The sequence below is a fragment of the Myotis yumanensis genome, unplaced genomic scaffold (genome assembly GCF_028538775.1).
Source record: "Myotis yumanensis isolate MYYU_CA2020_CCGP unplaced genomic scaffold, mMyoYum1.0.hap1 SCAF_14, whole genome shotgun sequence".
NCBI classification, from domain to species: Eukaryota; Metazoa; Chordata; class Mammalia; order Chiroptera; family Vespertilionidae; genus Myotis; species Myotis yumanensis.
In genome coordinates this window covers 45,146,882-45,160,485 of record NW_027223765.1, presented here as the reverse complement: position 1 = coordinate 45,160,485, position 13,604 = coordinate 45,146,882, and the positions used below count along the sequence as shown (strand labels likewise).

General features: G+C 49.4%; 1 protein-coding gene across 2 annotated transcripts in view; it reads left to right on the top strand.

The window, feature by feature from the left end:
* FAM107A (family with sequence similarity 107 member A) overlaps positions 1-13,604 on the top strand; it is a 52,980-nt gene that overhangs the window by 20,203 nt on the left and 19,173 nt on the right. Inside the window, exon 2 of one of the 2 annotated variants that reach the window (XM_070390891.1) lies at positions 10,827-10,890. Coding sequence is in view for 1 of the 2 variants with exons in the window: in XM_070390892.1 (XP_070246993.1) it covers positions 13,064-13,142 (79 nt within the window). In the remaining variant the exon portion in view is untranslated. Of the gene's footprint in view, positions 1-10,826; positions 10,891-12,998; positions 13,143-13,604 lie in introns of those variants that run through there. The other variant, XM_070390892.1, reaches the window with a different exon arrangement.

The window sequence follows — 13,604 nt, the reverse complement described above, 5'->3', positions numbered from 1 at the left end:
CTCCCTAACGAAGTATAAAACTGAGCCCATGGGATTTCAAAGGGATCAGCCAGTAATTGTACTGCCTGCAAAAACAAAATGTAATCCTCTTCAGAAGAAAACAGATTCCAGAGTCTCTACAATACGTCACATACCACGTATAGTATGCGATCAAAATTTTCTGGACCTACAAAGAAACAACAAAATGTGGTCTTTAGTCAAGAAAAAAAAAAAAAAGGTAGTAGAAACTGACCCCAAGATAGTCCCGAGGTCAGATTTAGCAGGGGAAGATGCTAAAGCCCCTAACCCCCGGTTTGGCACATAGTAGATGCCTAAAAACGTCAGCTGCTCATCTCCATTTGAGCAAAGTAATCATTCGCCCCCCCCCCCCAAAGGCTTTGAAACCCAAAGATGAATAAAGGGAAACGCAGCCAGTCCTCACACGCTGAGCTCCTGCTGTCTCACCATACAGGACTCGAGGCAGAGGCTGCCTTGTGCAGTAATGAGAGGGACGGATCAGGACCCCTCCACTAACTGACTATGTGAGTCTCAACTCCTTGTGCCTCCATTTCCCCGTTTATGTGACGGCGAGAGCGGGCAGGTCATCCCAAAGGGCCCTTTGTCCCCAGGGTTCTGAGTTTGTCTCGCACAGAAACGTTTCCAGCCAGGATACGCTCCAAGCTGGAGCCCAGAAAAGACAGAGAAGGAATTAGACCTACTTCCAACACCTGGCAGGAAACCCATGCTGGATGTCTCTCTCCCAGGAGCAATACCTGGGTCTGTGGGCAGAGCCTGAGCTCATTTTCCAAAGGAAACTTTCTTGAGAAATGTCTCCTAGCAACCAGCTCTACCAACAACCTCCAGGGGCCTCTGTAGAAACGCGAAGGCTTTCTGTGGCTCCCTTCTTCAAAACCCGAAGTTGGAACAGCTTATCAGCCAAGATACCAATGTGCAACACAGAGAGTAGAGGAGGGGCCACTGTGAGATCCAAAGAAAGAATGGCATGAAGTACCAGCCAAGGCCTGGATGCAGTATGTGCTCAATGCATGGACCTCATTCTCCTCCTCCCCTTCATCGTTACTATTGTAACCACAGTCCTGGGATCGGAGGGGCTTCTAAAGCAGACAAGAGCTGGGGACATCTTGCATTTAGACTGGCTACTACAGCTGAGACAGCGGCATCCGCTTTCTAAAGTAAAATATTAACACATTACTTTTCCTATTATAAGAGCAAGGCACGTTCATTGCCAAAAAGAAAAACCCTCAGGAAACTTAAAGAACTACAAAAATGAATTAATGACTAAATGAATGAAAAAAAATCCCACCATTTAAATATAATCGCTAAGGAGATTTTCATTCATGTCCTTCCAAACATTTACTACATAAATTCACATTATATACATCTATAGGCACACATATACACATATATCTGCATGCAAACATATATATTATTTATATCTAGAGCAACACACGACATATGTAATAATACATATAACCAATTTTGTTTCCAAAAAATAGAACCACAATTACTATTCTACAACCAGTTTTTCCCCACTTCTGTGGGCATCTTCCATGTCAGTAAACACAAGTCTACAGCATCAATTTTAGCCACAGATTGCTATATTTTTTGGCGATAACACAGTTTATTTAACCAGTTCGCTGCCTCTGGACATTTGCCTTGTGGCCAATCTTTTTGCTGTGATGCACAATGCTGGATAATGCACATCTTTGTCCACTTATCCTGAGCATTTGTTCAGTTATTTCCTTTGAGCCGTTTCTAGAGGTGGGATAGCAGCGACATGAGAAAGCCGAGTTTCCTGCTAGCGACCCTCCCTCCACGTGTGCACCTGTCTGTCCACTTACCCACACTAGGCATCAACACTCCAGCACGAGGTACCATTTTGTTTTCATCTTTGCCCATCTGATAGGTGAAAAATAATACTCCATTGTTGCCTGAGTGTGCCTTTCTTTGGTTTCTGGGGAGGCCAAGCATCTTTTCTTACGTTTGTGGGCCGTTTGGATTTCACCTACTGGGACCTGCCATTGTCCGGTCGGTCCTTGGCGAGTCCCTCTGGGTGTCTCCTCCCTCCCCCTCCCCCTCCAGAGCCCCAGGCTGTGGCTCCCTGGGGTGCTATTTCACAAGCAGCGAAGCCTTGCTTCCTACTGGGTCGGCCTCCCAGGGAGGAGAGTGTTGGCCCTCAGACCCAAGCAGCCAGCCAGAGCTGGGGTTAGTGGGGATCAGTTCCGTGACCTGCAGATGCCCCCTGGCTAAGTCCTCTCTGCTGGCCCTGTCCACATCCCTACCCCACAGAGACTTTAGAAACCAGAGCTGCTGAAAGAAAAAATCGGCTTTCTCCAGAACTCCAAACCCACCCAACAAATACATTCCGGGGTGATTGCCAGCATGACTTAAGGAGTCTTTTCAGAAGGACATCCTAGAACACTCCTTTAAAGGTCAGTGCTCCTGAGAGGTTTTAAGTGACATTGAACATATGCAAAGATCTATTACGGTTTAAAACACCCCAGCCATTGCCCCAGGGGCTCTACTGGCGAAAACAGCCCCTCTGGGTGAGTGCTCTTGTCCCCGTACAGAAGAGCGTGTGTAAAGTGTTCCTTGAAACATCACTCGCAACAGCAAAATAAGTGGTTAACAACCTACAGGTCCAGCAGGAAGGACCTGCAAAATTAGTCATGAATGACCTTCGCCGGGAAGCACTGTGCAAACAGGAAGATACTGCGGTAGATCTGAACCTGCACGTGTGGGAAAATGCCCTCGAGATTTCTTAAAGTGACAGGAGCAAGTTGAAGAATAATGCATTGAGTGGGGTCTCTTTTGTGCATTTCAAAAGGGTCGAATGGAATTGTTCTAGGTGTTTATGGAAGCGGAGACATATCCTGGATGAGGGCATAGGAAAATACTTACAATGGTTTCATCTGGGAGGGGGTAAAATATTTAGAGATTTTTAGGTCAGGCTTTATACCAGCGGTTCTGAACCTGTGGGTCGCGACCCCTTTGGCGGTCGAACGACCCTTTCACAGGGGTCGCCTGAGACCATCCTGCATATCAGATATTTACATTACAATTCATAACAGTAGCAACATTACAGTTGTGAAGTAGCAACGAAAATAATTTTATGGTTAGGTCACAACATGAGGGACTGTATTTAAAGGGCCAGAAGGTTGAGAACCACTGCTTTAAACCCATTGGCATTGTTTAAATTATTACCATAAATATGCTTTACCATTATATAATGAAAAACCGTAAACGCTTAAAAGTGAGCCCATACTCCATCAAAGCAATTGTGGTAATAGTATGACCACTAAGTAGCTTATTGAGTGCCAAGTCTGTGTACTCTCTCATTTCATCTTTAAAAGCATTTTACACGTGAGGAAACGGGTTAAGAGATTGTTGAGGCCACGTCTGAGTACGAAGCCCTGGTTCTTCCCACGGGCGTGGTCCTGGTGCCCAAATGGGAGCTGGCTGTGTGGGCGCTTTGTCAGGACTTCCCCCTTGGGTCCCTCCGGGTGGGCTGGGTTTTCCACGAGGGCAGCAGCTCAGTCACCTGTGCCCGAAGCGCTTCTCCTCCTGACCTGACCCCTTAGAGTTGCCCTGTCCAATACAAGCGACTTAAATTAATTAGAATTAAGTAAGACGAACACTTTGGTTCACTAGCCACATTTCAAGTGCTAAACATTCTCCGGGGGCTAGTGACTACTGAGTTGTCAGCACGAACATCGGACATTTCCATCATCGCAGGACATGCTGTTGGATAGCACTGCCTCGTCACAGCTTTAGAGCCAGCAGAAGGCCCCAACCTTGCTCTTCCACTCATGGGGTGAGCTGAGCAAGTTATGTAACCTTTCCGAACATCCGTGCTCTTATCTACAAAATGCGATCACAGTTTAGCTACCTCACCGGGCAGTTGCAAGGACTCCTGGAGATCATGCCGTTGGCACGGTTAGCCCAATGCCTGTCACGTGAGCCACTTACAGGGTAGCGAGGAGGGTAGGAATCTGCAGGCAGTCAATTTCATGACCTTGGGCAGGTCACCTCTGCACTCTGAGCCCCGCCTCCTTCTCTGTAAAATGGGGTAAATGGCACCTACCCTGAAAGGCTGCTGTGAGCATAAGAGCATCTAGTCCATGCGCAGGGAGGGCCCAGCCCTGCTCCCCTCCTGAAAAGGGGGTTCCTCTGCCAGGTGAAGAGCTCTCCCAGCACCCAGAAGTAAAATATTCAGGAAGGAATCCAGGAGGCCAGTGTACCAACAGAAAAAGGCTCAACCTCCAAAATAAAATGACCATGGGATGCTATTTTGTCGCCCATCAGATTGGGGGAGGGAGGAACTAGTTTGAACTTTTTATTAAAGAATAACATACATATAGAAACGTGCACCTATCATAAGTGTACCACTCAATGAGTTTTGAGAAACTGAAAATATCGGTGTAACCACTACTCAGGTTAAGAAACAGAACATTAACACTACCCCAAGCCTCCTTGTGCCCTTCCCATCCACTAGCCACCACCCTTCCTCCCCCCCCCCTCCCCCCCGCCAAAAAAAGCTAATCCTGACTTCTAATTCCATAGATTCGTTTCTGGTAGACAAATTTAAAGATTCATGACACCGAGGGTTAGTGAGTGTAGACAATCCAGTAACCTCAGATGCTGATGGAGGGCGTGTGAAGTGATAGAGCCAGTCTGGAAGGAATTTGGTTGCATCTACTAGAATTGATATACATGCCTAGCGTTTCCTCTTCACAGTGTCTGCTGGAGAGAAGCACTCACATCCACGCAGAGAGGCAAGCACAGGGACACTGGAGCTTCGTGTGGGATTACACGCTGCTGATCACAGAGTGGAGTGGATTCCATGTGTTGACACAGAAATATCTACAAGACATACTGCAGCGTTTAAAGAGCACGCCGCGGGAAAGTGAGCACGTACACACACAGCACCAGACAGTGACTACACTAGGGAAGGGGTGTTGGGGCGGGGAGGGGACAGTGAGGAGAAAGGCCACTTTTAAATTTACATGCAAAAATAAGAACAGAGAAAAAATTAAAAAAATAAATTTACATGCATTTGGGTTGTTCCAAATGTTGAAAGCAGCAGTGGGTTTATATATTACTTGTGTGGACTATTTCACAAGCTTTTGAGGAGAATTAAGCAGCCCACCCACCAAGTCCAGGCGAGGAGAGGGAGGCGCCTTCTGTTTCCCGTTGGGGGTGGGTCCCAGGGGGGCTGGCACGAATGACACGGTGAGAGACCCTGACACCGGGATCAGGCGGCTTCCTCTGATGGGGACGGTGTGCTCATTACCACACCTCTGCTGAGAACGCAACCCCAGGGCGATGCAGGTGCACCCGGAAAGGAGCAAGTCGCGGGGGCTGGCGCCTTCTCCAAACAGTGCCCCGTACGTTCAAGGAAAGGTTTCAGGGTTTGGGTCTCTCTGTCCCCCGGATAAAAGACAGGGAGGCCGCAGTTGTCCCTCACACAACACGGTGGCTTTGTGAGAATGGGGAGCTGAGGCAGGGGCTGAAGGGCAGCCCTGTGACACCCGGCGGCTCTGGGCTTAGGAACGGGAACAGGAGGAGGTGGCAGCAGTCACGGGTCCATGTGAAAAACATTCTGGCTTTAAGAATTAGCTTGGCGGGGAGGCTGGCCCAGCTGACTCCACAGAGAAGAGTTCCTTAACCTCAGTGCCCTTTTCTGTGAAATGGGGTGCGGCCTCTTGCCACTACCCACACACTCATGCACACACATGCATGCACATACACACATTTGTGAATGGGATTTTTTTTATTAATACTTTTCTTCCCACCTTCTAAGTCAGTGATGGCGAACCTATGACACACGTGTCAGAGGTGACACGCGAACTCATTTTTTTGGTTGATTTTTCTTTGTTAAATGGCATTTAAATATATAAAATAAATATCAAAAATATAAGTCTTTGTTTTACTATGGTTGCAAATATCAAAAAATTTCTATATGTGACACGGCACCAGAGTTAAGTTAGGGTTTTTCAAAATGCTGGCACGCCAAGCTCAAAAGGTTTGCCATCACTGTTCTAAGTTCTTCTGGCTGGGCTCAAAAGCAAATTAACAGAGACAGATTAACAGGAGAAAAATAAAAATTTAATACATGTGCATGGGAATTCACATAGACATGATAAGTCCATAAAGATTCCCAGAGACAGAGAGGCAACACTGGGTGCATAAGACATGTTGGACAAAGGAGAATGGGTGGTATTAGATTTCAGAGCGAGAGCGGGCGATTTACCTATTTACCGGTAGCGAGGCTCCGAGGCGGACTGCCTCCTGGTTGCAGTGCTGCCGCGTGTTAGCCGTGTGTTAACCTGTCCCAGGCTCAGCTTCCTTCCTCGTCTCTGACTCAGGAACCTCACTCTTCCCTAATCTCAAAGGACCGTTATGAGGCTTAAGTGAGACCATAGGGGTAAATCTCACCACAGTGCCCAGCCATAGGACATGCTCAATAGACGTTTGCTATAATTATTAAGTTGGTTTTCCTTTACTAGGCACGTATGTGCCAGTAACTATGCTACACATTGAAGACACCCCTGAATAAGTCACTGTCCCTGTTCTCACAGTGTTTACAATTCATTGGGGGTGAAACGACACCCGAGACACGCCTCCCTCTGATTCACTCCAGGTTACAAGGACAAACACTCTCAGATTCCCACCTCATCTCTTCCGAAGTCAGAACTTGGGCCCATCTAAGTTCATAAGCTGTAACTTTGCTAATACCTCCTGAGTCTTCACCACCAAGCCAAAGCATTGCGCACAGAAGTGACCTCAATGTTTCAAAAAAAGAAATCGATGTTGTGAAGATATCAAAAGCACAACACATAAACTGATACAATCACTGTTGACAGTATCTACCATAGCTGAACATTCACCTACCTTATGACCCAGAAATTCCACGGCTGGGTATTTGCCCAACAGAAACCACACTGTGTTTACCCAAAAACTCATAGAAAGATGCTCAGAGTCGCTTTATTAGTCAGAGCCTAAACTGGAAACCATCCAAATGTCCATCCATAGGAAGACAGACAACCACACCGTGGGATGGGGTACTACTCATCAGTAAAGAGAATCAACTGCTGGTACAGGCAACAACATGGATGAATCTCAAACATGCTGTTGAGTGAAAGCAGCCAAACTCCAAAGAATAAGTTTTATGATTCCACTTATATGAAGTTCTAGAACTTAGAACTTCATAGAGGTGGGCCTATGATGATGGGAGGCAGAATACCGCTTACTCTGGGAGAAGGTGGGCAGTGACTGAGCAGGGGCACGGAGCCCTCTGGGATGCCGGGAATGCTTGGTGTCTCAACCTTGGAGCGGTTGTGTGGGTGAACACATATGGCTAACTTCACAGAGCTGCGTTCTTGGAATGAGTACACTTTATGGATGTGTGCTATACCTCAGTTGTTAAAAGTTTACACACAAAGCCAGGTCCCATATGTGTTCCTTGGTGCACGCATCTTGTAGGGAAGACTAAGGAGGATGTGTGATGGGTGCGTGGTCTCTCTGACGCATCTCAAATAGAGGCATCAGCCTCCAGAAGCAAAGCGAAGAAGAGGAGGGGATAGACTCATGGAAGGTCACCCAGGCCCAACCCCGAGAACATTTCCTCAACAATCGGGCATGAAAAGGAAGCAGGCGGTGGCCACAGGAAGGACAGGAGAAATGCAAATGTCTTTGGCCTCAGCCAACACTGGGTTGTGTGCAGACATAGTTGGGTCCATTGTACAATAGACAATAGCATCTCCTCTGGTATTGTATTGTGTGTGCTACCTCTCACAAACCAAAATTATAACTAAGCCAGCATCTTCCAATCCCTGAACGCTGAGAACAAATGAGGATTGGCTGTATTTCACAGCACAGTCCTTAGAAAAGACTATCAATTACCTGTAATACGTCAGCAAAGATCCAGGTGGCTTTTCAAATTAGCTTCGCCTTCACAGGGGGCTGTGTGCAAGTGAGCATTTTCTCCTCACCAAGCTCCAGAGGCCTCTGGTCACTGAGTCACTGAAGTCTTACTGGACATAGGTTGACCTGATTTCCCAATGAGTCATGCAACCTGGGGGGTGGGGGGTGCGGTCATGCAAGGCATAATTGTTCTGAGAGCTGCTCCTTCTGCAGTCCTGGCTTTGTGATGCTAATGCTGCCCTTGGGACCCAGCCCCACTCCCCAGGTCTGTGTGGGGAGACATGAGAAGAACCCTTGAGCCCCTTAGAGCCCTCTGAAGCAGGTCCTTTTTCTATGTCCTGGAATTTTCTTTCACGGATGAGGTTACTGGTCCTCTCAATCCCTTTGTTAAAAAACACAAAAGAGGCTTGGCCAAAGCCCAAAAAACACCCTCCCTCTTCTATGGCCTCCTCCGTAGCAGAGCTCAAAGTGGGAGCACCCCGGGAAAACATCAGGACCCCAGGCCCTTCCACCCACCCTGAGCAATCCCTGGGGAGGCAGCAGGCGGCCTCTTTCCCTACATAGCCCAGAGCTCCCTGAGTGAGTGCATTCATTCATTCACTCACTGCATTCATTCTTTCAATACATTGTTATTGGGCATCCAATCCAAGCCCAGCTCTAGACTAGGCCCTTGGGAGACAGCTACAAACAGGAAAGAACAGTCTAGTTGAGGAGCTGGGGCTCAGACCATCATAATTTGGTGGTGAATATTAATATAAGGGAAGTCCGGGGTGATCAAGGGGACCTCCTTGAGGAAGTGGCATTGCAGCCCAGCCTACAGGGTAAGGAGTAGCAGGCAGAGCTGCTGAGTGTCTCCTGAGTAGAGGAAACCACTGTGTATAAGCAGGAGTGAGAGGCAGCATGGTTTGCAGGGAACCCAATAGTCCTTTTTTAAAAAAATATATTTTTATTGATTTCAGAGAGGAAGGGAGAGGGAGAGAGAACTAGAAACATCAATGATGAGAGAGAGTCATTGATCAGCTGCCTTCTGCATACCCCACACTGGGGACTGAGCCTGCAACCTGGGCATGTGCCCTGACTGGGAATAGAATTATGACCTCCTGGTTCATAGGTCGACACTCAACCACTGAGCCATGCTAGCTGGGCCCCAGTAGTTCTTGGGACTGGAGTATGGAGGTGGGGGAAAGGAGCCCCATTTCCTCACTGACCTTCCCACATATGGCTTCCCCTGTGTCCCCTCCACTCCAGCCACCTTGGCCACCTTGCTGTTCCATGCTCCAACCTCAGGGCTCTCGCTCTAGCTGTTCCCTCTGTCTGTGCACCCTCCCCAAGGTAATCTGTTTGGCCAACTCCCCCACTTCCTCCAAGGTTGGTGCTCACCTCTCACCTTCTCAGTGGGACTCTGAGCAGCCATTTATTGTCCCACACTGCCCATGCTTACCACTAACTCCCCCACCCCCGCCTCTAATTTTCCTTTGGTCCACAATACGTCACCTTCTAACATACTATCCACTTCACTTATTCATTACTGTCTCTCTCCCCCCCTAGAATGTCAGCTCCACAAGGTCAGGGACCTTTGTTTTCTTCACTGAAGCATCCTGAGCCCTTGAACATTTGAAGAAACAAATAGATGAGATTTGAGAGGCTGGCAGAGAGGGTCCAGGTTGCAGAGGCCTCGAAGGCCAGGGGAAGGCGTGCGAGTCTGGTTTCAAGTGCAAAAGGAAGGCACTGAGGGGCTTTGAGTAGGACAGGGTCAGGGTTTGAGTTACATTTTAAAAGCTTGCTCTGAAGTTTATGTGGACCATGACCTGAAAGAGAGCAAGCTACTGCAGGCATCCAGGCGTATGGTGGGGGACGGTGGGGGTGTGGGGGCGGGGGTTGGCCTGGGTGGAGGCATCGGGAGGAGTGGATGGATTGAAGAGATCCCAGGTGATCCCACCAGGCCTCAGTGACCTGAGGACTGTGGGTTTCAGAAAGACAGGGCAAGGCAGACACCCCAGGTCCTGAGTGACAGAGCCAAGAGCCACTTGCTAAGCTGGAGGTCCAGGGGATGAACAGGCTGAGGCTGGAGTGGTCAAGTGTTCTGTTTGGCCACTAAGCATTGGGCCTATTAGACGCTCAAGTGGAGATGTCAGGTAGCCTGTTGGACAGCGTTTAAGCTCACAGTGAAAGTCTGGGTTGGAAACACACATTTGGGGATCTTTGGCTTAGAGCTGTTTTTAAAGCCCATGGGTGTAGAGGGAGAAAAGAAGACACCCAAGAACTGACCTTGAAAAGCAAACCCTGAAGCCTTCTGAGTTGACCCTTGAGAAGATGGAGTTAGCCAGGAAGGTGGGGAGAAGGCAGGCCAGGAAGAAGGAACTGTGTGGATAAGGGCCCAACATAGAGAAGACATGACTCTCAGTGCTCTTCAAAATTGTCAAGGCCGTCAAAACCAGAGTCTGAGAAACTGTCAGAGCCGAGAGAAGCGTAAGGAGACATGGCTTTAATTATTAATAATATATCAAAATTAGTTTGTTAATTGTAACAAACGTGCCCTACTACATACATGTACAACTATATACATGTAAAATATTAATAATAGAGAAACTGGGTGTGAGGTATAAGAAATTCTCTGTATAATCTTCTCAATTTTTCTCTAAATCTAAAACTGTTCTAAAAAGTAATCTATTTTTTAAAAAGGGCATGAGTCTCATAAATGCCCCCCAACACACACACATGTGCACTCTGAGGACATAGTAATGTGTTTCTCTGAAAAGTATGAGTGGACAGTATGAGGATCTTGACCCTGACCAGTCCTTTCTGTAGTCAGAAGACTCAGGGACATCGACTATTTCCTCACTCCTCCCCTGCCAAGGAACAGAGGGGCTCACCTCCGCCTACTTGCTTTCTGTTCACAGAAAGAATACTCTCCCCGGGCCACATTTCATAGTGAAAATGAGAAGCAGAGACTAAAGGGCTCAGGTAAGTCAGATCCACGTAGGATCCCTGGGGGAGGGGGGAGGGGGGAGGGAATCCAACCTGAGTTAATCCTCTGGGAATGCTGTCAACGCACATTCCTTAGGCACAACTTTCCTGAACCCCCACCTTGTTCAATCCTGGCTTGGTTTCCCCCTTGCAGCCAAAGCGTTGGTGCCATCTGGGTTCAAATTCCAGTTCCACAACTAACTAGTTATGGGATCTTGGGCAACTCACTTGAGCCTATTTCCTCATTTCTAAAAGGGCCATACCATACGTTACCGAAGAGTGAGTAAAATGAAATGAATGGTAAACTGAGTGCAATTTCATCCTCTGAAGAATGGATATGAGACAGAGAACACCAAATGTCTGGCATGGTGCCTGGCACACATGGCGGCTGGTTGTTGATGACAGGCATGGTCAGTCTGGCCAATCAGTGAAGTCCCTGAAGATCCAAGTGTGTCACTTGGGTCCCTGGGACCGAGGATGCTGACTGAGGATCAGAGAAGTACAGGGATCTCTGAATCAGAGCAGAAGCTGGGGCTGGGCAGTGGCCAAGGGCCCGCCAGAGAGGGCTTTGCTGGCAGATGGCCTGGCAGGCACCAAGGCTGGAGAGGATTCAGAGGCAGATGGAGGTGATACTGTGTGGCAGAGGCCCCAACAGCCAGCTCAGGAGCCCCTGGCCCACGCAGGTGCAGCCTTCACAGATGCCATCCAGTACCCTGGACAGCTCCAGGGGGGGTCTGTAGGTTTGGGGGGCACTAGTGTGTGGGTGGAGACTGGATTGGGTCTTGGCTCCTCCATCTGGCTGTGTGAGCAGGAGCCAGTCACCTCACCCCCTGCGTCTCAATGATCTCATCTACAACACCTGCCCTTCAGCGCTTTTGTAAAGAGTCCGTGAAAGAACAGAGCAGCCCATGTCTGGAATCAGACCACTTGAGTTTGCATCCCAGCTCCACACTCTGTGATGGCAGGGAAATTGTTTAACCTCTACGAGCCTCAGTTAGCTCATCTGCAAAATTGGAAGGCTAATAGATGCTCATTCATAGGGCTGTGAAGAGGAAACAAAATAAGACGTAACGCACACAGTAGACGTTTGCTTTTTGTTTTGGAAGAGAGCACAGCACCCAACACAGTAGATAAGCAACACTGCCAGTTCCTTATACAGTCTCTTCCAAACCCGCCCGGTTGCCTTTGCCTCTCCACTTTTATTTATTTATTTTTAATAAATAAATATATATATATATATATATATATATATATATATATATATATATATTTTATTGGTTTTTTACAGAGAGGAAGGGAGAGAGATAGAGAGTTAGAAACATCGATCAGCCGCCTCCTGCACACCCCCTACTGGGGATGTGCCCGCAACCAAGGTACATGGCCTTGACTGGAATCGAACCTGGGACTCTTCAGTCCACAGGCCAACGCTCTATCCACTGAGCCAAACCGGTTAGGGCTGCCTCTTCACTTTTAGATTCTTTTGGTTGGTCCTCCCATCTCTGCTGTTAAAGATTCCACAAAGCCAGAGAAATCAATCTTGCACAGTCCACGGGCTTCCCACCACAACCCTCCTACCTCGGTGAAGTCCCCTACTTCTCAGTGCCACCCACCCCAGTATATAGTGTTCGTTCCGTGCTAGCCACTGTTCTAAGATACATCAGTTACCCTCACAATCCTGTGAGATAAGTACCCATTTTACAGATAAGAAAACGGAGACTTTGCGAGGTTAGGTAATTGAATCGTGGGGTCACACAGCTATGAATTGGTGGCGCTGGTTCCTATCCCAAGGATGGCACCTCAGAAACCCACACCTGCTTGTTCGAGCCCTGAGCGAGGGCAGCGGCCAGGAGAAGGAAGTGGAGGAGGTGGGAGACCACCTGGGAATCAGGACACCCGGTTCTCGCCTTGGACCTGGGACCGCGGGCCAGGGGTCTTCAGACCAGACGCTTACCCGCCGCGCCCTGCCTGCTGCTGGCGGGGTATGCCTTCCCTTGCCCTGGCTCCCGGTCCCTCCCCCGCGGCGCCTCCGCGCCCGGCGGCCGCAGCGCCGCGGTAACCTGACCCGCGGCGGGGTTTTGGCCTCCGCAGCAGAGACTTGCCGGCTCGGGACTGCGCTGCACCGAGCGCTCCCCGCCCGCAGTGCCGGCTCCGCTGTCGGGCGCGCGGGCGCATGGCGCAGAGGCTGGGCGAGCGGGCACGGGTGCCGGCCGAGGCCACCGGGCTCTACCGGGCGGTGCTGCTCAGGTCGGGTGAGTGCGAGCAAGGCCCCCTCCCCCGCCTCCGTCTCGGAGGAGCGCGAAGAGGGCGGGGTGGGCGCACCGAGTTCAGCCCCGGGCCAGCCCGCCGCGGCGCTTCGGTCCTTCCGTGCTCTGCTTCCCTCCTTCCCTTTCCTTTCCTCCCTTTCATTATGTTTAATTACTTTTCTTTCTCCCCTTCCTTCTTTCCTTCCTACATCCTTCCCTCTGGGGATTTGTATTGCTATGTGTGGGCGCATGCACACGCTCGCTCGCTCGCACTCAGGTCCTGACCACAAAAGTCCTCGAGGTTCCTCTCTGGGCAGGTCGGTCCCTTACGCAGAGACTCACGGGGCGCGGGTGGGTAAGGCCGGGGCCGGAAGGAGCGCGGGACGGACTGAGGTCCAGGGGAGTATTAGGTTAGCGGGGGAGGGCGGGAGCGGGGAGAGCAAGTTACTGGACGGCGAGGAACCGGTT